Here is a 23366-nt window from a genome sequence, read left to right on the forward strand (position 1 = left end):
TGTGTGTGCGCGCGTGCTCGCGCCGCTTACTTCCCGAGCTCCTCGTACAGCTGGTACTCGTCAGTGAACCGGGTAGACGTAGCGGTGGTCGCCATGGTTGGAACGCCCGAGCCTCGGGATGATACGACGACGAACAGCGGTGGTGGTGTTGGTGGCTGGCTCTCGTTCGGGGGGTCCGAGAGGAGGGAAGCCGAGCCTCCGACACAGCAGCAGCGAAGTGACAGGCAGGCGAGTCAGAAGACGAGGAGGAGAGCCGAGCGCACAGAGAGGGAGGATGCCGGCAGGAGGAGGAGTGACGGTGGTGGTGGTGGTGGCGCGTGTGAGTGTAGTAAAGGGGAGGAGTTATCGCGAGATTTGGCCCTAGTAGACGAAGTCACCGAAAAAAGTATTTGCTTGTTCAGTACAGTGTATTGTACTGTATTATAAGCCATCATTTAATAAATCAAACGATATAGGCTGAAAATTGTTAATAAATTAGCGTGAAAATAAACTGTGCATAACAACATAACATTTCAACCTTTACCACTGAATACTGGAAATAAATCATTTTGTAAATACCTCAAACGTTATATACATATATTACAAATATGTGCTAATAAGTAATTAAACAAACTTATTTATTAGTACCAACATTTTTCATCATTATGATTACATTTTTTTGCCATTTATTGTGTTGCATGGTATTTACACGGTTTAACGCTAACATACAAGCGTCAATGACGCATCCCAGCTTTGCAGATGACTGCTTACAGCCACTAGGGGGCTCATTGTCATTGTGTTTGGAGATGACTATGGTATGCTGTGATGTATCTCCTAGTGTTTCTGTGACATTTGAAGTTGCACTACAGCTTGTTGCTGTGTCACACTCGACTGCAGTAGCGAGGCGAGTGGTAGCTTGTTGCATAAGTAAAATGCACATAGAGATAGAGAGACAAACACACACACACACACACACACGGGATCAATATTGATTAATGCAGGTCTTGTTCTGAACACAGTTGGCCTTTCCGAGCCACTGATTTCGCCTCTTGCATGCGTGTTAGTGAAGGGGTATGTGTGTATGGTTGGGGGGGGGGGAGGCACTAGCAAGTTATCTAGCAAAGGCAATAATGGGACTGCTGTGTCAGGTGTCCCGCAAGGAGCATGCGCCTATATGTTGTGTTTTCTTCTTTTTCCACGGCAATAGCTGGTATGCGCTAAAAGACGGCTTCACGTGCACTGGAGTGCCTTGCTAAATGTTTAATGTGGCGTGAGTGGGAGGCCATCACAGGCCAGGTTTAGGGTGGGGCTGGATGCTGCATTCCAGAAAAATGGACACTTTAGTAGTAGTGGGGACGTCAAAACAAGCCTGGGTAAATAATATAATACAAAATATACAAAATAATACAAATATAATACAAAAATAATAAAATACAGCTTTTATTATATGCTTATTGCTGTGATTAGCTTTGTTTTTTTTCTTTCAAAGGTCCTTTCAAGCTCCTGGTGGAGGATTTCTGACTCTTTTCAGTCGTCTCAAACGTTTGCCTGCTCAGCACTCACAATAAAGACAAGTTTTTTGTCAATATATATTACTTCTAGTTAGTTATACTATCCATACTATCATATTTCCAATGTTTTGCAGCAGTCTTGAATGCAGCATCAGAGGTCCTCTTTCTGCCTGCTCAGCAAAGAAAAAGCCCAAATGTAGCACCCGTTTCTTCCGTCAGCGTGGGAACACAAAAGCCGCATACAACACTGAAAAGTTCCAATATGATGAAGCTATATCGCCATATCTGCATGTGCAGCTTGGCCAATGTGTGATGGAGGAAAAAAAGAAGGCTAGCTTGTGTGTGTGTGTGTGTGTGTGTGTGTGTGAAGACAAAACCAGCTCTACAACAACGTAGGCTGCTGGCCCGCTCCTGCCCTCCTTTTCCTACGTGCTAACCCTGCCGCCTCTTCTCCTCTTCTTTCTCCACCTCCTCAGCCTCCACACCAGTTACATAACGGCCAACTCCTCAGCTTTTGTTATCTCACGCCGACCGACCACACACTGCGGCTTGGAGAGCCACGGAGGAAGGAGGGGAAAAGGGAGTGAGGCCACGGACGGGAAGGCCCGCAGAGGGAGGAGGAAGTGGGAAAAGAAAGACTTGCTTGTCAGTGAAGGAGCCAAAATGAGCATCATCGTTATCATCGGGTGCACTCGTGTTGTGTTTAAGGTCCCACCCAATCGTAGTATGATAGCCCAAGGTAAGGTCACAACTTCCCTACACGTTTGGGTCTCCCACGCCTGTCTGGTATCCTCCCCCGCCATCATCCAACTGGTCATTTGACAGCTCAGCCCCTTCTTGTAATCAAGTGTACTCGTGGACATCCTTATGTTCGGACCTGGTGTTTGCTATCAAGTTCAATAACACTGCCGGGGTTCAGATCAGGGAGGCCATTCCTCCCAATCCCCCCCCCCCCCCTTCCAGGTCACACTGTCATTGCCCACATGGGTGTTGAAGCCACCAAGTACAACTACGGACTCACTGGTTGGTAGACTCCAAGAAGGCTGGGTACTCACAGCCAACAGTCAGAACCTTATTGCCCAAAGGCATAGGGAAGCAACCCTCTCGTTCACTTGAGATGACTCCAACACGATTATTAATAAGCCCACAGCAGTTCGCTGCAACTCCACAGTAGAACACGGTCCAGGCTAGTGGTGTGTCGGTCATGAACAAACAGATCAAAAGAACTAGTTCGTTTTTGTGAACGGAATGAACGAGGTCACCGACAGATGACAGTGTCAATCTCTCGGTCTCGGTCTTTCAGTCAGCTAACCCCACCCACCCACAGAGTGGGGCACGACTATGGGATAAGACAGGCAAGCACGCAGATAGCAACTGCACGGACCGAACGGGTATTTTAAGGGCGGTGACCTCGTTCATTCCGTTCACAAATATGAACTAGTTCTTTTGACCCTTTCATTCATGACCACCACACAAAGTTGGGGGTGGTGGCTCAACCTTTCACACAAGCTTGGGCTCCTTCCCCATCAAAGAAGTACAGTAACAGGTTTGTTGTGCCTTGGTGGAGGTCTCTCTACTGATGTTGCAAAATTAGAATAATGCGAGCCAACAGATGTCCATGACACTTCGGAGATGTGTGAGGAAGAAAGGATTACGTTTAGTTCACATTGAGATATTTGTCCCTCTCACTTTTGTGAGTGGGGTGTCCAAAGTACGTAAATACGGCACTTTACCTTGTCAGTGTTACGAATACACATAAATCAGTGTTACACTGTACATTGTCATTGGAAAGCAAAGCTTCCTAAAGTAAATAAGCAGAGTATCATTTTAGTCATTTTAAGTGTGTGAACGTACAAGCAGCGCTAAAGCTCACTTGGAGTAACACTTATACATTTCTTTTGTTTTGCAAGATTTGATGAATCACTGAAGTCCTCGTGTGTGTGCGGGCGGAGCAGCAGCTATTATTAGCCAAAGTAGAGGCGTTGAAACGACACGGCTGATCTTAGTGGAGTAGCATCATGATGCATGAACACAGCAAGAGAGTATTTATCTGACATGGTGACTAAGAGGGACGGCGATGCCATCTGTTACATCATCACAACCAGAGTGGGGGGGGGGGGGGGGGGGGGGGGGGGACGCTGGACTCAGCCACAGGCAGCTGAGTCATGACACATCACGCCTCTTGTTGTACTTTGAAGACATAATCAGACCAAGGGATGTGAATAAGCATGCGTGACGACAATTGAAAGTGACACATTCCACCGACAGGAGGTCAACAAACAGAAGAGGTCAAAAGTAACTCATACTGTCATACGTACGTACATGCCTGGGCTTCTTCCACACCAAACTCCCCCAAGCATGCCTTTAAGGATCACACAAGGGTCGTGCGGGGGTGCTGGAGCCTATCCTAGCCGTCTTCGGGCGAGAGGCGGGGCACACCCTGGACTGGTGGCCAGCCAATCACAGGGCACATATAGACAAACAACCATTCACACTCACATTCATACCTATGGACAATTTGGAGTCGCCAATTAACCTAGCAAGTTTTTGGAATGACGGAGGACACAGAGATGGCCGAGGGTGGAATTGAACTTGGGTCTCCTAGCTGCGAGGCCTGTGTGCTAACCAGCCCAAAAAGCCAACATTTGAGGCCAACATCAGTACTTTCGATCATCCGCGGCATTCAGGTTCACCCAGATGTTATTCCTCCACAACACACCCTTCCAAACATGCGTACGATCATCCAAATTGGGGATTGAACCTCAATGTGTAAGAATGACCCATGCCAATTGCAGCTACAGGTTTAATACCATAGTAAATCAAAGAGCTACAACTGCAAAAATGTGTTCAAATATATTAATAAATATAATTTGGAAGGGACTGGTTGACCAACTATGTGAAAGGTGTGCTTTTGCTGACCTCCAGTGGCTTTCTGCTGAGGTAGCACTACTACAGGCTTTTACAATGGGGCCCTATTGGAGCACATGTATGTTTAGGTTGAAATTATACATTTACATTGAACCTGTCCCTGTGGCAATGAGGGGCTACTAGTGTGCTTTTGCAGCAGAAAGGCCGTCTGTCATCATGTTTTTCTTGACAGCGTCCAAAAGCGTGCATGCTCACTGTGCCGTGCAGTCAAATCCTCGCCAATGTCATCCCAACCCAGAGAGCTTGAACCTGCACAACAACAACAAAAAAAACCTGACAGATGCAGGATTAATACTAATAACTCTCTCTCTGCTATGCATGCAGGGAACCAGGAGACACCCCCCCGGTCAAAATTAATCCACTTTTTTTCCTTTCCCCCCCTCCAACAAACAAAATCAGGATAGATTTAAGTATTTTCTTGATTTCCTGTGGCTGCAGCTTAACAGGGCTGGGTCAGCTGCCAAGTGGAAGTGGGGAGGGCCAGGGACTTGTTGGAAATTCCAGCTTGAAGGAATTATTTAAACCCTTTGTGTTGAGTTGTGGACTCCTATAGAGCATCTACACACAATAAACCGCACAGATCTTACAGGATCTGAACCTATTCCAGCTCCAATTCCTTGGATTGGTGCTTCCCACAAAAATGGTCTATTTTGACTTATTCTACCCATTCCATTGTGATTGGTTACACCCCCAAAGTGCTCCCTAACTACGAACAAAACCAACTTTCTAATATAGTGTTGATATAGGACTTTATGATAAATGAATAGTCTTTGGGGAGCTAATTGAATAGTGTTTAGGAGCTACTGGCTGGACACCCCTAAAGAGTAGGCACCGCTGGTGCTCCTCCAACCTCGCCTGCCTGAGGAGGAGCACTCATTGTCAGACACACTTTGTCAGAAGCAGCACTGATGCCGTGGAGCTCACCGCGTTTACTAATGCACACAATCTTGGCGCAACATCACAGGCGACTAATTCCGGTAATTGGATTTTCGCTCCTGATATAAAATTAACTTTTACAAAAGAACGTTTTCGTTAGCAGTGGGAGATCTACCTCCCATGTTAACTGTTCAAAAAAACTCAATGTTGAAATCCCTTTTAACAATCATTTTTATTAGCAGTCCCAAAAAGCAATGAAAAAAAACCCCAAAACAACTTAAAGACAAAAAAAAAAGGGAACCAAACTAAAGATTGTAGTCAACGTAATGGGTTTGAAATCATGTCAGTGGACAGAAGGAGAACAGAGGGCTTCACATTAGCACTAAAAAATGTATTGAGTTCAATTTGGTAGGTGGGTTTGTTTTAGAGGGGCCCTCTGTTCCTCAGGACCAAGCACACCCACGTATGCGCGCGCGCGCACACACACACACACACACACACACACACACACACACACACACACACACACACACACACACACACACACACACACACACACACACACACACACACACACACACACACACACACACACACACACACACACACACACACACACACACACACACACACACACACACACTTCAAAAAAGGCCGCCCTTCCTTATTCATAAAAGCTGTCTGTTTTATATTTAATCAGTGGTCTTAACTTAAAAAGGTTAATTATTCTATACAGTGTATACTTCGTGTGTGTGTGTATATACACACACACTTCATTAGGTACACCTGCGAGGGCAGGGCCTTCCCTACATTTTGGCAAAGACCCTCAGAAATGAGCATAACAAGAATGAAATATTTCTGCTAAAGCTGCCTGCGTTGATGGCGCTTCTTGTCTGGGTGTACCTAATGTTATGGCCATATTCACCATGTTGCCAGGCAAGGAAAACAGGAGCTGAAATGTACATTAAAAAAAAAAAAGAAAATCACACGCACACACCATTAAGGAGGTGCTGGGGTGGGGGGCTGGGCTGGGTTTACAGCATTTATTTGATTCCATTCATGTCTTGCTAGTAGACATCCTTTAACTCTTAGGATGATTATTGATAATTATTAAAAAATTGCCTTTTCAGTGCTAGTAAATACAGTCAGTTGCATAACACATCATTCTTTACGTGTTTGTTTTAATATACATCATTACTCTCCCTTCTCCTCCAGCCACAGTAGATTTGAGGCAGAGTAAAGCTCTATTAACATCAGATTATCTCCTTCTCACGCATGCGCGCGCACACGCAGCAGGGACTGCGACAGCGTATCTCCGTATGACAGTGAGGAGAGCTTTAAAGTTTATTAGGTTAAAAAAAAAAAAAAACTTAGGAGAGAGGAAGTTGGAAGGCGGGACTTTGTGAACCTAGCTGAGGAGCTGGCGGATCTCCTTGTGCATATGACACAGGAAGTCCACGTAGGACGCTCCCCCGCTGGCGCTCTTGTCCTCCACCATAAAGTGCCTGAAGATGAGCTCCGAGCGGTCCTCCTGCTTTACCACCATTAGCTACGGGGCATGACATTGCACACACAGTTATTATATTCATGTACAACACCAAAAACATGATAAACAAACCCTTCTCACACATTTACCTTCATGTATCGCGACCGCTGTGCTCTGAAGGAGTCCACAATTTCTCTGAGTCTTTGTGAAAATGGGTTGTCCAACACCGGCAGACTTGTCTGGAAGTTCACACGAATAATATAGTAAAGCTAGCGATGCAACATTGTAATTACCTTGCTTATTTCAGACGCCACCGCTATAGGTCAAGTTCCGTGTCTCATTACTTGTATGCACACCGTGTATGTCCGATTTTCCGAACTGGGAAAAACAATATACATAGCTGGAGGTGTAACATTGCTATTTGCTGTACGTTAAGCCGTCCTGTTGAGGAATCATACACATGCATCCATCCATTTTCTATGCCATTTATTGTATTTATTGTTGTGTGTTCTTTTAATTGGCATGAGAGATTGTGAGTTTGATTGAAGTGCAATTTTATTTTCACTGGCCGTTTTTTGTCTATTATGTTGTTTAATGCATTTTATTTAAAAGTGCTTGATATTCCAATTACAATGTTAAGGTTAATTGCTTTTTATACAAATTATTCACATTATTATGCCGTATAAATAAGAAAAAATGGTAGAAAAATGTTTTCAATAATATCAATTATCGCCGTTAACTTGTAGGACAGTTATCTATCAAAATTTAGTATCTATATCCACTATATTGGTAATAGGAGTGTAAAAGTGACTATAGGGGTGTTATTTCATGTCTTGGGGGCTCTAATAATGGTAAAAAGAGTGCTACAGGTTTTCTGCTCTAACTACAAACATATTAAATTTATTAATGAATCCTACTTCATTTATCACGGTCGGCTCTGGACCACTTAACCACGATAAACAAAGGACCACTGCAAACCTAATTTTCTACATGAATTAAATATCAGTCCAAGAGGAAAGACTGCTCTCACCATGGTGGAGTCGATCTGGCTGAAGCTGGACGTTCCAAAGATGTTGAGCAGCAGCTCTTGTTGAGCGTTGGCTCCCACCCACAGGAAGAGATGTAGGCCCGTCTCCAGCAGGTAAACGCCGCCTTTGGACAGCCTCTCCTCAGAGTCTCTCACCGCCACCGGCAAAGAGCCACTTTCCAGCTTCATCTGAAATATATCCATATGGTTTGTTTTTTGTTTTAGAATCCCATAAAAGTGAGAATATGGGAATGAGGACAGACCAGTGGCAGCAAGCGAGGGTAGAAAAAGACATGGGTCTCGGCCACATCCATGCAGCTAATGAGCTGTCGCAGGTATGCTCGGTCATCCAGCGACACATCAGCGCCAGGCAGCAGCACGTCACTTTTTAGCACGCAGTTCAGGTAGACTGGCAGAAGCTTCATGCACTCGGGGAGGATCAACTGGAGGAAAAAATAAATGTCTGGAGATCTTAAGATACCAGAGTGAGGTTGAGACCAGGGAGGTTTTGCTACCTGACCAACTGATGAGGGATTTGCACAGTTCTTGCGATAGCAGCCCAGAATCTGAGCACACTGGTTGACCAGAGTGTCCCTCACCGCCTTGGTGGAGTTGTTCAGGACACCACGGAAAGCTGACAAAAAAAACGCTCATCAGTTAGTAAAAAGATGGGGAAAAAATCTGGCTACCAAAAAAAAAAAAAATAGTGACCATTAAAAATAATGAATTTAAAAACCAGTCACAATAGTACAAAATATATATTTTTAATTATTAAGACTTATAATAATAATTATTATTATATCATTTTATTGTGTTCATTATGTTTAACAATTATTTTTAGACGTATTGATATTATTATTGTACTTATATGGTGATTGGCTGACAGAAGTCACATGGTTCTACTGCACTACAATAAAAAGGCATGTGGCGTCCACTGAATTTGAAGCCGTCTCAGTCCTCACCATATTTGGAGAGGAAGTTGATGATGGTGTCTGTCTCACAGTTGCGGTAGACGTCGGCCAGCTGGGAGCAGCAGTTCACCGCTATGTTGTGGATGCGCAGGCGCCTTTGGCCACCGCAGCTGGTGTAGAGGACAGCGCACTGGGGTGGGAGGTAGGGAGATAAACGAGTTTAGGCCAAATCACATAAATCCAATAATAAAAAAAATCTGCAAAACATACAACTTTTCCCACCTCTGCTAATAGTATCAGGCAGGGGTGTCTAAATTATTCCACTGATTTTTTTCATTCTTTAAATGTAGCTATGCTAAGAAGTTATATATATTATGTCATCTTTGTGTAATTAGTAGGTAAGTGAGATGTCTTGCACTCACCTGGACGAGCGCCCCGGTCTCCTCACTAAGTTTGTCGTCGTGTTTGAACTCCACCGTGACCGTCTTGTCGCAGTCCAGTCCCGCCAGCTCCACGTCGGTTGTGTTGCTCATGAAGAAGGAGCCGAAGAAGTCCGTCGCTCGAATACCTTAAAAGGATAGACTTGCAGCAAGCTCCCTCTGGCTAGCAGTCTTCTTTGGATGTGGAGACTCACCTGTGCTGGTTCGAACCCTCATGACGGCGTCAAAGCCAACAGGCTTTTGAACGTCTCGTCTCAGGTCGTTGAGGAATCTCTCCTGGTCCGACTGAGCCTGGAATTACAAAGGAACTCAAATGAAAACACGTTGAGGTTTAGAAGATACAGTACATTTCAGGATGAATGACAAGAAGCTTATCCCACCTCGAAGTAGGTGTACTTGTACACTGAGCCTCCAGTGGAGACAGGAACCACACTTAATGTGGCTACGTCCACGTACTGGTTGGGGAAGAGGAAGAGGTCCACGCAGCAGCCTTGAGCGACGCACTCCTTAGCCAGTGTGTTGTAGGAAGTTACTTGGGGCTGAAACAGAGACTGAATAGAACCACAAACATCAGTCCATCAATCAAGCCAAGTTTCTACATAGAACACGCCCACATACGTACCTTTTCCTTATCAGTTCCAATCAGCTTCTTGTCGTCCCTGTTCTTCAGTTTACCAGGAGCCTCAGCAATGGGCAACGAGGTGTGGAACACAAACAGCTTCCCTGCGCAGTCTGCGGCCTGAGGAACACAATGCACTAGTACACACGCAAAGCACAGAGCCCAAAGATCCATGCTTGCTCAAAGTTGCACTACTTCCTGCGCAGGTTACCTTTAGTGCCTCCAGCCCGGCCTGTATAACAGGTCCAAAGACTGTCTCGGTCTCTCTGGTGTCTGCAAACATCACCGGGATGTGGTCCAGCAAACTGGAGAACATGGAAAGTGCATGTTTGACCAAAATGGGACATTACTGAGGGCCCTATTAAATATTTGGATTTTCCCATATTCTTTTTACATTTTTTTGAATTCCGTTTAACTTTTACACTTAATTTACCACCACAGAATGTGTGTGTTCTGAGTTATTGAATTAAATGAAAAAATCTTTACATTAATTGATACATCGCGTCTTTGGACAATATTGCCCAAGAAAGTCATTCAGAATTGGATGTAGCTTGGCTAACTTTTATTGCCTCTGCACACATTGTAGCAAAATCCCCCCAAAAATGTAAAGCATAGTCACAGATGCAATTCCAATTGCTCTATTTGAGTAAGGTATTTTTTGGAGACACCTTTATTTTGGGATGTTGCGCACTGAGCTCTTATGCTCAAGGCCAGAAGTGTTTTGTGTGTTGAGAATGTCTCGAGTGCTGGGTGCCTGGGCATCCTTGAATGCTTGCCAACATTAACAAGCCGTAAAACAGCACGGTGTGAACACACTCATACAGCCCGAGTCACAAGCACACATTCGAACCAGCTGCTAACCTCAGCTTCCAATAAAGATCCATAGGAGCATTTTGCTCGCCTATTTTAGGTTGCTGAGGGTTGGCTTAGTGGAGGTTTGTTGGGAATTTTCCCAACCCAACATTCCTTCTCCCCACAATGACAGCATTCCATTCATATTACACGAGTTTCCATGTGTAACAGCAATTTCTATTTTCATCGGCCAATTCTCCAATTCTATTAACGCAGAAATCATAGGCTCTTACTAAGTGTGCTGACCTTTCGATGACCAGGCGGCTCTCGTTGACATTGACAAGGAAGCCGTCCAGCAGTGGCACGAACATGTCCGACACGTCTGACACCACCAGCATCTGTGGCTGTGCCAGGCTGGACTTGACGTTGTAGAAATGCAGGACCTTGTTGTAAGTGACAAAGCCCACTCGGACCACTGAGTCCGCGTCTGGGTTCTGTCTGTGGACGACACAAAGGCATCTCCTAACCATCCAAAAAGTGATTGTTCCTTTAAAAGGGGACCTAATATGCTTTTCCCACATTTCTGTTGTATTTTCGTGTTAAACAATGCCAAAGTGTCAGATAATGTGGTTTGCGCATTTGGAAATGAGGATGGAATAACTTAACACAGACCGTTTTGGAAATCCAAGGAAATAAAGCTGGAATAGGTGAAGATTCTGGAAGATCTATAAAGCTTTCTGTGCGGTTAATCATGTGTAGCTGCTCTACAGGAGTCCATAACTCAATACAAAAGGCAGAAAAATGAGCATAATCGGTCTCCTTTAAATGCATTACCAATACTTCACATTTCCCTTTGTTGCGTGGGCTTGAGTACCTGGGCAGGTGGTCCAGGAGCGTCTTAAGTTCTTGACAGACAATGCTGACCATGCCGCTCTTCACCGCGTTGTAGGACACGTCGATAAAGAAGATGAAAGCCGGAGGCTGAGGAAGCTTGTTGTTCTAAGGACAAAAGCTCCATCAGTGAAAGATGAAGTACAGTCGACCATTGCAGTTACATTGCTACATTGCAGTTTGAACATCCCTCCCTTACACCATTGTGGGTTTTCAAAAAATTAATAAATGATCACTGTTTAGTGGTTGACGATGGCCTATTACTAAAAGATATTTAAGGCATATTTAAGCAAATTAAACGCATTTTTGCCCCAAATTATGCATTTTCAAACATAAAATGGCTAAATGAAGGAAAATACAATATAAGCCAGTAAAACCACCAATTTGTGAAAGACACTGGGACGTACTTTACAGTAGTCGACGGTAGCCTGGAACTCGTAGCTGCCCAGCGAGAGCTCTGGTCGGTCATAGAAGTCTACTCTCTTCCCAGTGTGGTCGAGATGCTGGAAATAATGCGGAGGAACTGCACACAAAGGAATATTAATATAATAAAACCAATATTACATTATATATATATTGTATTATCATTAACTTACCTTCTGTGACACAGGAGCAAAACCCACACTGGAAGCGACGCCCCCCTTCGATGAATTGCATGTATGGACACATGTAGGCTTTGCAGCGGTTGCAACGGACAGGACCACCTTCTCCGTGGTCCACTAGGTATGGGGGTGTCTGATGACAAAAAAATAACCCATATAAAGTGTGTTTTATTACTATATTCTTGCAATTAAAGCTTAAAGAACAGGAGCACCGGGGTTCACCTCATCTGGCGGCAGCGTGGCAAGGGGCTTGATGACAGCCGCCAGAGGCACCTGAGACTGCTTCGCCATGTCGGCCGTGCACGGCATGTTGTAGGCCGTAAAGCGGATGAACCTGGGGCTGGCGCTCCCTGCATACAAAACAACATGGTGGATAAGGTGGATAAGGTGACTCCACCCCCCCGTCCCGTCCCCTTTAACTGAGAACCCGCCAGATGTCTGAAGGATCCACCTTGGTCTTTGACTTGAAAGTTGGTGGTGACCAGCGGTGGGGCTTGTCCCCTAACTCCAGTGCTGAAAGGCTCTGTACTCTTGGCCTTGTCGTCCTCTATGACTTGGATCTGCAAAAGTCAAAAAAGAAAATAAAAACATAATTTTCATATACATATGTTTGGGGTATGAACTATACACACACAGCCTTTTAGCAAACATGCCAACGCACAGTGACAAAACAAATCTTCCAGGCATGCAGACCAACATGCAATGAATAGAGAGTGTGTGCAGGGGGGGGAGAAAAGAAGACGAAAAAACCAGGATGGCCTCTGTACGCCCAACAAGAGTGACAGTGGAAAGATCAAGTGGTGGGTTTGTGGTTGTGTGTTGAAAAGCCAGCACAGACAAGACCGAGGGGACAAAAGGGGACACACGGGGAAACTTACTGGGCTGGGAATAGCGTCTGGATCTATTCTATGTCTTGATTTCTGCACAGCCGGCATGTCAGACGCTTGCTTTACATTCAAAAGTTTTGTCCGGCAACGAGGTGCAAAACAAGACAAAAACAATCAACACCAGAGAGAAAGAAATTGAAAGAGGGGAGCAGTGTGTGGCGAGAGAAAACAGCCAAATGTCACTGAGTGGCAGGAAGAATGGTTATTCAGATAGGAACTGTCAGTCATACAGCATTGATTATTGTGACTACACAGCGTCAATCATGCTCATTATAGAAAGTAATACAGTAGCAGACAGTCTGACACACATGCTGCCCATCATATGATCCGGTTTTCCATTGTAACTATCCAACCTGCTTCATAGGTAAGCATGTTGCATCATCAGAGTGACTTACTGGCCCAACAGTTAAATGAAACAATACAAATATGTCTTAACCAATGTACTGTCCTCCTTACCGGGCTAGGAATGCTGTCTGGGTCCAGTCTTTTCTGTCCGGGGGGTGCAGGGGTAGGTGCTGGTGCAGATGCGCCGTAGTTTTGCAGGCCAGTATAGGGGCCCGGGTAGCCAGGCTGAGGGCCTCTCGCCTGCCCAAATGCACCTGTGGGGAGTTGACCAACTTCAGCTTTACACCAGTACTATTTCTACACAGTATAGCATTGTATAGCACAGTATAGCATTGTATATTACATATCACATAACAGTGATTGTCAAGTGGTTGGGATGCAGGACCCACCATCACCCCTCAATGAGAAGAGGTGACCCAAACTGCAGGAATTTTTCAACTCAAACGGTCTCATTATGGCGCACTCCAGCAGATATCTGCAACTATGTGTCGGACAGACAGCACGTTAAAGGGGAACTGCACTTTTGGGGGGAATTTTTGCCCATCATTCACAATCCTGATGTGACACAAACAAATGTATTTCCTTTTTCTGTGCATTACAACACAACAAAACGAGTTAACTTGAGCGAGCTTACAATGCTGTACTTGGGAAACACGTCTTGTGCTGGAAGACACAGCCATTCCAACATTGTAAGTGTTGTTGACATGCACCTCACAGGCCATAGTAAACGATTGTCACAGACAAGAACATCAAGTGCATTCATGGACATTGAGTCGGTCATTCCCCCCCCCCTCCGCAAAGACCTGACCCACCAGTTGAGAACCACCGATATTAAGTATTGTAGACTACTTTCATAAACCCTAAACACACCAAGACATTATTTCTAATGGATGTCAGGTACCCTCTGCAGTAAATAGAATAATCTATTCACCATTCTGTTGGGGTGGGTACCCCCCTGGCATGCCAGGCTGAAGTGGGGGATGTTGCATCAGTCCAGGAGGGCCTGGTGGCCCCTGTGGTCCTGGAGGTAAGTGGTTGCTCTGATGCATTGATGTGGGGGGCATCTGTGGTCTGGGGGGAAGGGGACCTGCGGGGAAGGGTGGCGGCTGAGAGGGAAGGTGTTGATGTTGCTGTTGAGGCGGCATGGGGCCAGGGTACTGGCCAGAGGGCAGTGACATTGGAGGGGGGCCAGGCAGAGGATTTGACCCAGGTTGAGAGAAGGAAGGAAGGGGCTCTCTTGGAGGGAAAGAGCCCTGGCCAGAGGCAAAAGAGGTCTGACTGACAGGTGGAGGGGCTGAGGAGAATGCAGGCTGAGAGGGGGGAAACGGCTGCTGAGGCTGCGACACTGATGAAGAGGGAGCTTGGGTTGGCGGAGGACCAGAATAGGGGCAAAGAGGAAACGGCTGTTGAGTGGAGGGGGAAGGCGGCGCAGGGGGGGCAATCTGCTGTTGAGAGGTAGGAGGGAGAGAAGAATTAAATAGCTGCTGGGAGGGAGGGGGGCCTCCGTAGTATTGCAGAGGAGCGGCGGGCACACTGGGCGGGGGTGGCTGCTGGGTGGGCGGTGGTGGCTGCTTGGTTGGAGGGGATGACGTGGGGGGCGGAGCTTGCGTGTAGGTTGAGGGAGGAGGTGTTGAGAAGGAAGCGCTGACTGGCGGCTGGGAACTGTGTGGCGGTGCTGAGCAGAGAGTGACATGTCAGTCTTCATCAAATTACTATCATCATTGTCATTCTCATTATTATGATTAGTATTAAAAATATGTCTGTAATCATAGCCAACCATATCCAGGCACAGCAGGGCTGGAGGAACCAGAGGAAATCTGCATCCCACCCATCTGATTGGTGACGTGCTGCATTGTGTGTGGGGGCCCGTAGTGTTGAGGGAAGGAGGTGGGTGGCCCTGAGTAGGACTGAGACACCGCAGCAGGCCTGGAAAACAAAACAAAAAATGTTTTGGTCACCAAGTATCTTAATGACTGCACTAAATGTTTACCTGGAGGGCGCTTGCGTCGATGGGGGGGGTCCATTCTGCATGTCCCCCTGATGGTGACCATACTGGTTGTACACTTGAGTAGCTGATACTGGCGGGGAGCCAGAAGTGGGTGGAGCCCTGCCATGACCTAAAAATACACAAAATCTAGTCAGACAAGAGAGGAGACTAAATACTGGCACTTGTCTGTTAGCTTGGCACCACTGCTGAAATCAGTGTGTACAATGGGCCTTTCAAGCGCGGCATAAACGCTCACTCGTCACGGTCCACACACGCTGTGCACACTCATTGGACAGCCGAACTGGGGAGGTACCAAGACTGACATGCACCCACCATACGCGTGCTCAGGGAGTCAGAAGTGGTTGCAGAGGGCACACGCGTCACACGTCATGCGCAGACTGACGCAGCCCCGCAAACAAAGTTCCTGCTGCACTAAAAGTGCTACATGTATCAGTATGCTCCCATATCCGTACTGAGGTGGTACCCATCCCCAAATTATGCCCACACTTGCAAGTACAGCAGGTTGGGACCAGGGCTTTATAGCCGCTGTCTGGCAGACTGGTTGTGTTTAATTCTACAGTGGGGGGCAGAGCTGATTAGTGGAGGGAATCAGTGTCATAATTTTTAAAAATGCAGACACACTTGACACGACAGAGCGGCGGCAGTCCGCCCTCCCATGCAGTCCACCACCACAGATTTAAAAAAAAAATCCTGCAGACGATATGTGGAGTGTGAAACAGGTGAGGAAGAGAAAGAAAGGAGGGTGTTACCTAGGTCAAGAGGAGAGGAGAGCTCAGAGACTGGGTTGGCTGCCGTAGCCTTAGAGGGAAAGGTGGTGAAAGATGAATAACCTGAAATACAAGAGAGGAAAAAGTAGGCAAAGGAAGGATGATGTGTTGGCAACACAAAGGTATCCTAGATTTAGATTAGCATGCAAAGGTACAGAGACAAAAGGTTATTAGTGCAAATAGGATAGGAACTTGACTTTCTTTCCCCACCACGATTACAATATAAATATTTCTTTCTTGTGACATTTCGACTTGGCCAATTCACCGTCTAGTCTGTCTATCGCCCATAGTCAGCTAGGATAGGCTCCCGTTTTGCCCGTGATCCTGAGCAGGATAAGCGATTACAAAAGTATGGCGTAGTGACTTTCCTCTTTCTTAATTTAGTTCAAACATGCATACGATGTCACATTAATATACATCACAGATATACTAGGGCTGGCTGGTATAGACCAAAACTAACTGCTACTCCAGAGTGTAAACAATGAAGCAAACGGCAACTGCACACTTGCTTAAGGGGTCGGCATGGCACTAAAAATAACATACACGTAATAAATATTAAATACTAAAACACTATTAAAGACTAAAAATGCTGCAGAAGACACAGAGCTGCCTTAACTAGCTTGCACTTGGGCGACGCCATTTTTAAACATGAGGGCTCGGAAATTACACATTACAAAAACTTAATTCTCGCAATCTTGATACTGACTAAGACATCTTTCCGGGTGTATGCACGACTTTACCTTGTGGTGGAGCTCCAGGTTGGTAGGCCGACATGGGGCCATTGTAAGGTGCGTATGATGATGGGTATCCCCCTCCATCCAGATGGGTAAAGGTGGGCTGCCCATAGCCGGGCTGAGGCTGGCCGTAAGGAGAGGCCATTGGAGTGTGCCGATTTACATTCATCTTCAGTTCATCCCTAAATCTGAACAACATAAAACATCATCAAAGTCACACTTCACTGCAAAACCATGACAGCAGTCTCCGGAGGAAACACTATTGAGATTGGTGGTAGTGTTGCAGCGACCTTTATTTAGCATAAAGATGTTAAAACTAGCAACACCCTTGTTTGCTTTGCCTTAATGACCACGCCCCTTTCAACTTGTGTCAAACTAATAAGACGTTTCTATATTTTCATGGTGGCATTAAGTTATGTATATCCACTATTTATCGGACGTTCTTTCAACAAATGCACGTTATCTATGACAAGAGCTGTGCGTATCGTCTGACAGACAAGAGTTAAACGAGCAGGGTTTTAAATAATTCAACTGTTCAGGTGCTACGAGAAACACAATCGCCGCGCTTAGTGTGTCGGGCCTACTCAGTGACACACATCTGGGTTGCGGGTTGTGATGTCTCAACCATATCGTCATTAAACCCGGCTTACACCAGACTAAAAGTGAAATATGTTGCTGATAATGTAAAAACATTGTACTGTGAACAAAATGCAACACACTAAAGCTCTCAATGCTAGTTAGCAGTGTGCGGAGTGAATATAGCTTCAATGCCGCATTAAAGCTAGCTAACTCGGCAGCTAACATTAGCTCAGACAATAACACTGATAAGCAGGTTACAAGGTGCAAAGCAACACTGTCGACTCGGCATAAGTCTCAACTGGGGGGGGGGGCTAACGTGCGCTAGCCGACCAATTTGTTCGTGGTGACAGCAGCGGCGTTTGAATCAGCTGTGACCGGAGCTAGCACTTAGCATTGAAGCTAAAGCTACTCTCAGCTAGCGTGAAAAAGCATTAGCAAACAGCGGCTGACATATTCAGAAAATCCGGACGTGGATGTCACACGCTGCCTCTGTATTAAATCTAAACCCACCTCCAAAGTGTCGTCAATAATAAGGCTTAACTTGGCCCTTCGTAAGCTTGTAAACTCGACAAGTTAGAAAGTCGATGTCGTCCCGAGTTGTTTCTGCTAATCCCTTCTTGGAATAAGAAACGGACATTCAGCGGAACTGCTGCAGCGGTATGCCACGTCCACTTCCGGCCAATGGCGCACATACTTCCGCCTTCCCCTGTTGATTAATACATGTACGTGTCGTAACTCTTTGAGCTTCTTTAACACCGACAAACATCCACGGTTGAAGTGATTATGAATTCATTATAATTACTTTATTAGATTTATCCGATTATTAGATCACCCATTTAACCATGTAATTTTTAACCATGTAATGTAACTGAATTATGCTGCCATTTTAGCTGCTAGTGGCTTTTAACATAAATAGTAAACATACAGTAAAATACTTTTGTTTGGTGTAAAACCAAACATATATACGTAAATGCGTAAATAAATATACGTAAATCACATACAAGGTATATATACAGTATGTATACTTGTATGAGTGCAAGTGCCTGGAATCTTTGCTTGGGCATCTCTGTGTGAGTTTGCATGTTCTCCCCGTGCCTGAGTGGGTTTTCCGGGTACCCTGGTTTCCTCCCACATTCCAAAAACATGCATATTAGGTTCATTGGCGACTCCAAATTGTCAATGGAATGAATGTGAGTGTGAATGGTTGTTTGTCTGTGTGCCCTGTGATTGGCTGGCGACCAGCCCAGGGTGTATCCCGCCTCTCGCCCGAAATCAGCCGAATAAGGATAAGCGGTATTGAACATGGATGCATGGATTGATGGATGGATGGATAGATGGATTGAGTATAAATGTGCTGTGTTAAAGTATGGCAGAAGTGTTGCAACAGCGCCTGTTACTGGTGAATGGTGACATGTGCAAGCTGCCGTCGAAACTGTCCAGAACTGTGGATTTTACACGGTCCGTGATATTTCGTGGTTTGATGTTTACTGTTTGTGTATATCTTGTCATTTACAATGTGATGTGCATTTGAACGCGTTAGCTAATTGATATTAGCCCATACTGCACTTTGACATGAAGTTACAGGCTGAATGCGCTTTGTTTATTGAACTAACTTGAAATGATTAACGTGCAATTTACAGTAGATTGTCCCGTGACACAAGTCGACGCTCACCTGCCATTACTCTGTCAAACTGTATTTGTTACAGGTATTACTCCGTCAAACTATATTTGTTACAGGTATTATTGTATATAACTGTAATGATTTTGTTCCAATTGTTGCTAATTTGCTAATGCTAAATGTTAGGCATAGCATGGTGCACTTTGTGCAGCAGCAGCCATGTTGGCCACGTGAGATATGTTCAGGGACATCACGTAAAAGAGTGATGACTTTGTCCTGTCTTTTGGGTTGGTTTACAAAAGATTTCGTTGTGTAGTTGCCAGTTAACCTGTAAGGAGTTGTGAATTTGAAAGTGTAGGCTATTAACTATTAACTATTTACTATATATTTTAAACACTTGTTTTGTAAAATGGAATTCAGGTTGGCATAGAATGGGCTGTTTAGGAATGAGACATGATTATCACCTGATCGAATTTGATCCTCACTTGTCATTCCTCTGTCAAACTGTTTTTCACCTGATCAAAAGTTTAAGACTCCTTCAACGCCACAAAACTGCTCATTTAGACTTTGCCAGGTGGAATCAAACATGGGGCACTGAACGGTGGGAAAAAGGTTTTATTCTCTGATGAGAAAAACTGTAACCTTGACGGTTCAGATGGCTTCCAACGTTACTGGCATGGCCAGGAGATCTCACCTGAGATGTTTTCTCCCCGGCACAGTGGATTAAGGTGGTTGAGGAGAGAGAGACTTGTCAATGTAGACCCACATAGGCAACAGGTACAACCCCTGCGTGGGTGGGACTGCAGAACAGCATTACAGAATAGGCGCTTCCTAGTTTGAGGGTTCTTGTCATGGAATGGACTGAAGTCCAGCACTGAGCTTTTTGACATCTTCCAGACAATTACTTCACTAAAGATTGAATCTCTTCTTGGGATAACCCAACTTGTACATTTTCATAATATAGCTGTGTGGATTACGTTAGGTGTACCTAATGTTATTTCTTAGGACAGACAAAACAGGAAACCAATATTGACAATTACCCTCTCTCCCCAACTTTCCCCTGCTGCTAATTTTGACATGCTTTGGGTAAAATGGAGGCAAAGAGCTGGCTGTTGGACAGACCCACGCCCCTTGCCCTGCCTACCCGAGCCCCTGTTTAAGAGGGAGTCACGGTCTATGGCGGTTATTTTCGGATGGTGTATCGGCAAACATCCCCTCCCTGCAACATGTGTTGAATAGAGGGACACACACAGACCTCTGCCCTCAAATGAAAGCCAGCAGCGTCCCTGCCCGCCTTATCCTGTTTTTATGGGTGGTGTTAAATATTCTCAAATTGATTGAGAGGAAGTGAGGAACTTTCTACCATCACTTGGCAGACCTTGAGCAAGAATGGTGGCCGAGGAGATTGTGGTCTCTCTGTCGGGGGGGTCCCCATGGGGCTTCAGACTTCAGGGAGGAATGGAGCAGCAGAAGCCTCTACAGGTGGCAAAGGTGGGATGAATTAATAATTACTACATATACCAGCATCATGCTACTGACTCTATTGCTATGGTATGTCTTTTGGGGATAGCCCGCTTTGAATAGATGAATGACTGGGAAGTTACTGAAAGTAATCCTTTACTTAAACAAAGCTGTGTGACCATACAGTACAGTAAACCTCGGATATATCGGACTCGGATATATCGGAAATTCGCTCACAACGGACAGATAAAAAAGAACCAATTTCCAAAAAAAATCATTGCATATATCGGAATTTTTATAACGGATTTCGCCTATTTTGGACAAAATCTCCAGTCCCGTTCCAATGCATTTCCATTAAATTTCCCTCGCATATATCGGATGGCGCATCGTGGCGCTCTGATTCGCCGAATCGTGACAGGCCGCTATACGACGTCATTTGCAGCGTTTGCAGCGTTGCCTGCGCGTCCAGGTACATTGGAAACATAGTCAAGGAAGTGCCTTTTTATAACGGATAAAATCCGATTTACTCATATACCGGACATAAATCCGATATATGCGTAAAACGGACATTTTCCGGTATACGCATAAAACAGATTTCGCTTATATCGGACAAAACCAGTGGGAACAATTGAATCCGATATATCCGAGGTTTACTGTATAACCTTTAACCACCACTGAAACCAGTTAGAGCAGGCATTCCCAACCAGTATCACTCGGTATCACTCGGTATACAGAATTTTTTGTTTAATTTTTAGAATTAAAAATGGCTGCCAGGGTTTGTTTAGGCCTCTTTCCCACACTTTTCAGCTTTGTATGCATCCTGATTGTGTCACGTGTCTACTTTTGTAATTTCAGCCATACACACAGTGGCTCATTTGGCTGCAACCGGTGTCCATACAGATCTATTCTTAACACTTATTAGACGCCATTGTGCTTTTTCCCTAGACGTTCTAATAAGGATGTATCAGATGGATGTGATAGCATTCAATTAAATGATGCTCAGTGTGCCTGCAGAGATTTTTTTTAGGTTTATGTGTCACAAAACATGAACACATGTCTCTCTGTTGGATCCCGGCTCAGGTTTCATTTCAGTGCAGCAACACATATTCAATGTTTGGCCTTTAGTGCTTCAGATTTTATGCTGTTGACAATTGAAAGGCCTCAAAAAAGGAGAATGTTCTCTCTCTCATAAGGCAAATACACTCATGGTCAAAATTTTTGTTGAAAAATGGTAAGAATGAACATTTTGCAGTGTTGGATCTTAAGGAGGTTGTAAGTAGGGCTACAGAATTCAATAAGAATTCAATAAGAGTTATACATAAAACCTTTTGAGTAAGCAATTTATTGCAAACAAACCTATTATGCTATTTTTTTGCTGTGGACTCCTATAGAACAGCTACACACAATAACTTCAGCCCTCTGAGAAGGGCTCGCTCCCAAATAATCTTTTTGAATTTTTAAGCTCTATTTCGAACCTCTTTAAGATCCAATAGTGCAAAATGTAAATATGCAATGCAGTTTCTCTCTTTGGGTCTTTAAGGTTGCTTGTGGCTGCTACTCTGGAACTTCTCAATCACAGTGTGATGCAACACTCATGATGTACAAGTGTGTGCATCCTTCTGTTGGTGTGTGTGTGTGCATACCTCAGATAAGCCTGGGTGGGAATGAAGCGCAGAGCGCAGGATAAGAATAACCCCTTTAAGAGGAGCTTGTATGTGCCGGTGGAAAAACACCAAGATAGATTATCAAGCAGCATCATTGGTGAACGTTCTTCTGTGTTGTGTTACAATACACACATATCTCTGTCTTGGAATGTGCTTGACATTCCTGCAAGTATTTATTTTTGGATATGTGGATAACAGTGAATGACAGACATGACCCCCCCCCCCCCCCGTTTGGTCCAGGCAGCTGTTCAAAGACCCTATTCCATTATGCTCACATGTGTTGCATGCCGTTAGATGGACTTCTTGGTCCACCAATGGAAAGGTTCAGGTGTCTTTGCATGTGTGAGATTATTACTGATCAAAGCCAGTCTTACATACATACAATCCAATATGTAGGAAACACATTATCCATATATCTACTATTTGATAAGATGCGTGTTTAAGGTGTAAGGATTAATAGGCAGCGCACTCACACATTCAGACTTCCAAAAAAATCCAGTGATGTCATCTCAGTGACCTCCAGCTGACATTTTAACATAGCGCAAAGGTGTATATTAATTATCTTTATATATAACTTTAATATCTCTTTGTAGTAAGTAATGTGATGGGAAAATTTATATTTCACAGGCATAACATAGGTTACACATTGTGTGAATTACTTTACGGCCTTTCGTAGAGCTTCAACTTTTGCATCCGAGCACATCCTGCTGTCCCTTCAAGGATGGTGGCACAGCAGGAGGCTATCTGTAACCTGGGGTTAGGGACAGTGTCGGAGGTGGTCATTCTTTAATCAAAGCTCCCCCTTCACGGGACAGGGGAGATCAGGAGGTACCACCAAATGGTTGACCCTAGGAGGTTATCTCGCATGGGTGTGACAAACCGTGCCAGAAGGTCGGGTGTGTAGGCTAACCCCATACATGACGGCGGTATCGGGGAGTGACAAGAATGTCTCCTTTCTATTGTAATGTAATTCATTTGCATGCTATGGACTATAAAAGTTCCCGCCAAGAGACCACTCTTGGCCAGACACCTACAGACCGCCATGCATACTGTGTGTTGTCTGACCCCTTTGTTTTGCAAAGGTAATAAAAACTGCCAGAGTTATGTATTTATTTCAGGCATTCTCTATCCTACTTAGGATGATAGAATTTTTTTCCACAACAGTAATGAGGTACAGTAATAAAAAAAACTATACACTGTACAGATATTTTCCTTGTGAGGGCAGCACACATGCTGGTTGT

At 44.8% G+C, this 23366-nt stretch overlaps 3 protein-coding genes across 24 annotated transcripts in view; 1 reads left to right on the top strand and 2 right to left on the bottom strand.

Annotated features, from left to right (window-relative positions):
* Window positions 1–333, bottom strand: part of LOC131109252 (calcium/calmodulin-dependent protein kinase type II subunit gamma) — a 41888-nt gene extending 41555 nt beyond the window's left edge. For 8 of the 18 annotated variants that reach the window (XM_058061010.1, XM_058061008.1, XM_058061011.1 and 5 more), the window contains exon 1: window positions 31–332. In XM_058061010.1, coding sequence (XP_057916993.1) covers window positions 31–95 — 65 coding nt within the window. In that variant the 5' untranslated portion in view covers window positions 96–332. Of the gene's footprint in view, window positions 1–30 lie in introns of all 18 variants that reach the window. The other 10 variants (XM_058061002.1, XM_058061003.1, XM_058061005.1 and 7 more) reach the window with 2 other exon arrangements.
* A 4605-nt stretch (window positions 334–4938) lies between these two features.
* sec24c (SEC24 homolog C, COPII coat complex component) lies at window positions 4939–18079 on the bottom strand. Of its 5 annotated transcripts, XM_058061819.1 has the most exons (25): window positions 17893–18079; window positions 16810–16991; window positions 16052–16132; window positions 15285–15411; window positions 15072–15220; window positions 14226–14969; window positions 13406–13548; window positions 12941–13009; window positions 12514–12622; window positions 12285–12412; window positions 12057–12195; window positions 11868–11983; window positions 11444–11568; window positions 10876–11067; window positions 9989–10082; window positions 9781–9897; window positions 9539–9709; window positions 9353–9449; window positions 9141–9286; window positions 8770–8908; window positions 8323–8441; window positions 8071–8250; window positions 7811–7996; window positions 6930–7019; window positions 4941–6843 (listed from the first exon to the last, which is right to left on the bottom strand). In XM_058061819.1, exons 2-25 carry the CDS (start codon window positions 16970–16972, stop codon window positions 6703–6705), a joined length of 3765 nt encoding a protein of 1254 aa, XP_057917802.1. In that variant the 5' UTR covers window positions 16973–16991; window positions 17893–18079; the 3' UTR covers window positions 4941–6702. The 5 variants fall into 5 exon arrangements, with proteins under 5 accessions (XP_057917801.1, XP_057917803.1, XP_057917802.1 ...); XM_058061818.1 differs by having other exon boundaries at window positions 4939–6843; window positions 8071–8441; XM_058061821.1 differs by lacking the exon at window positions 12941–13009 and having other exon boundaries at window positions 4942–6843.
* Window positions 18080–18649: 570 nt separating this feature from the next.
* LOC131109625 (synaptopodin 2-like protein) overlaps window positions 18650–23366 on the top strand; it is a 26772-nt gene continuing 22055 nt past the window's right edge. The window contains exons 1-2 of the mRNA XM_058061823.1: window positions 18650–18840; window positions 20377–20491. Of these exons, the coding sequence (XP_057917806.1) occupies window positions 20390–20491 (102 nt within the window). The 5' untranslated portion in view covers window positions 18650–18840; window positions 20377–20389. The remainder of the gene's footprint in view (window positions 18841–20376; window positions 20492–23366) is intronic.

This window comes from Doryrhamphus excisus, chromosome 22 (genome assembly GCF_030265055.1).
Source record: "Doryrhamphus excisus isolate RoL2022-K1 chromosome 22, RoL_Dexc_1.0, whole genome shotgun sequence".
NCBI classification, from domain to species: Eukaryota; Metazoa; Chordata; class Actinopteri; order Syngnathiformes; family Syngnathidae; genus Doryrhamphus; species Doryrhamphus excisus.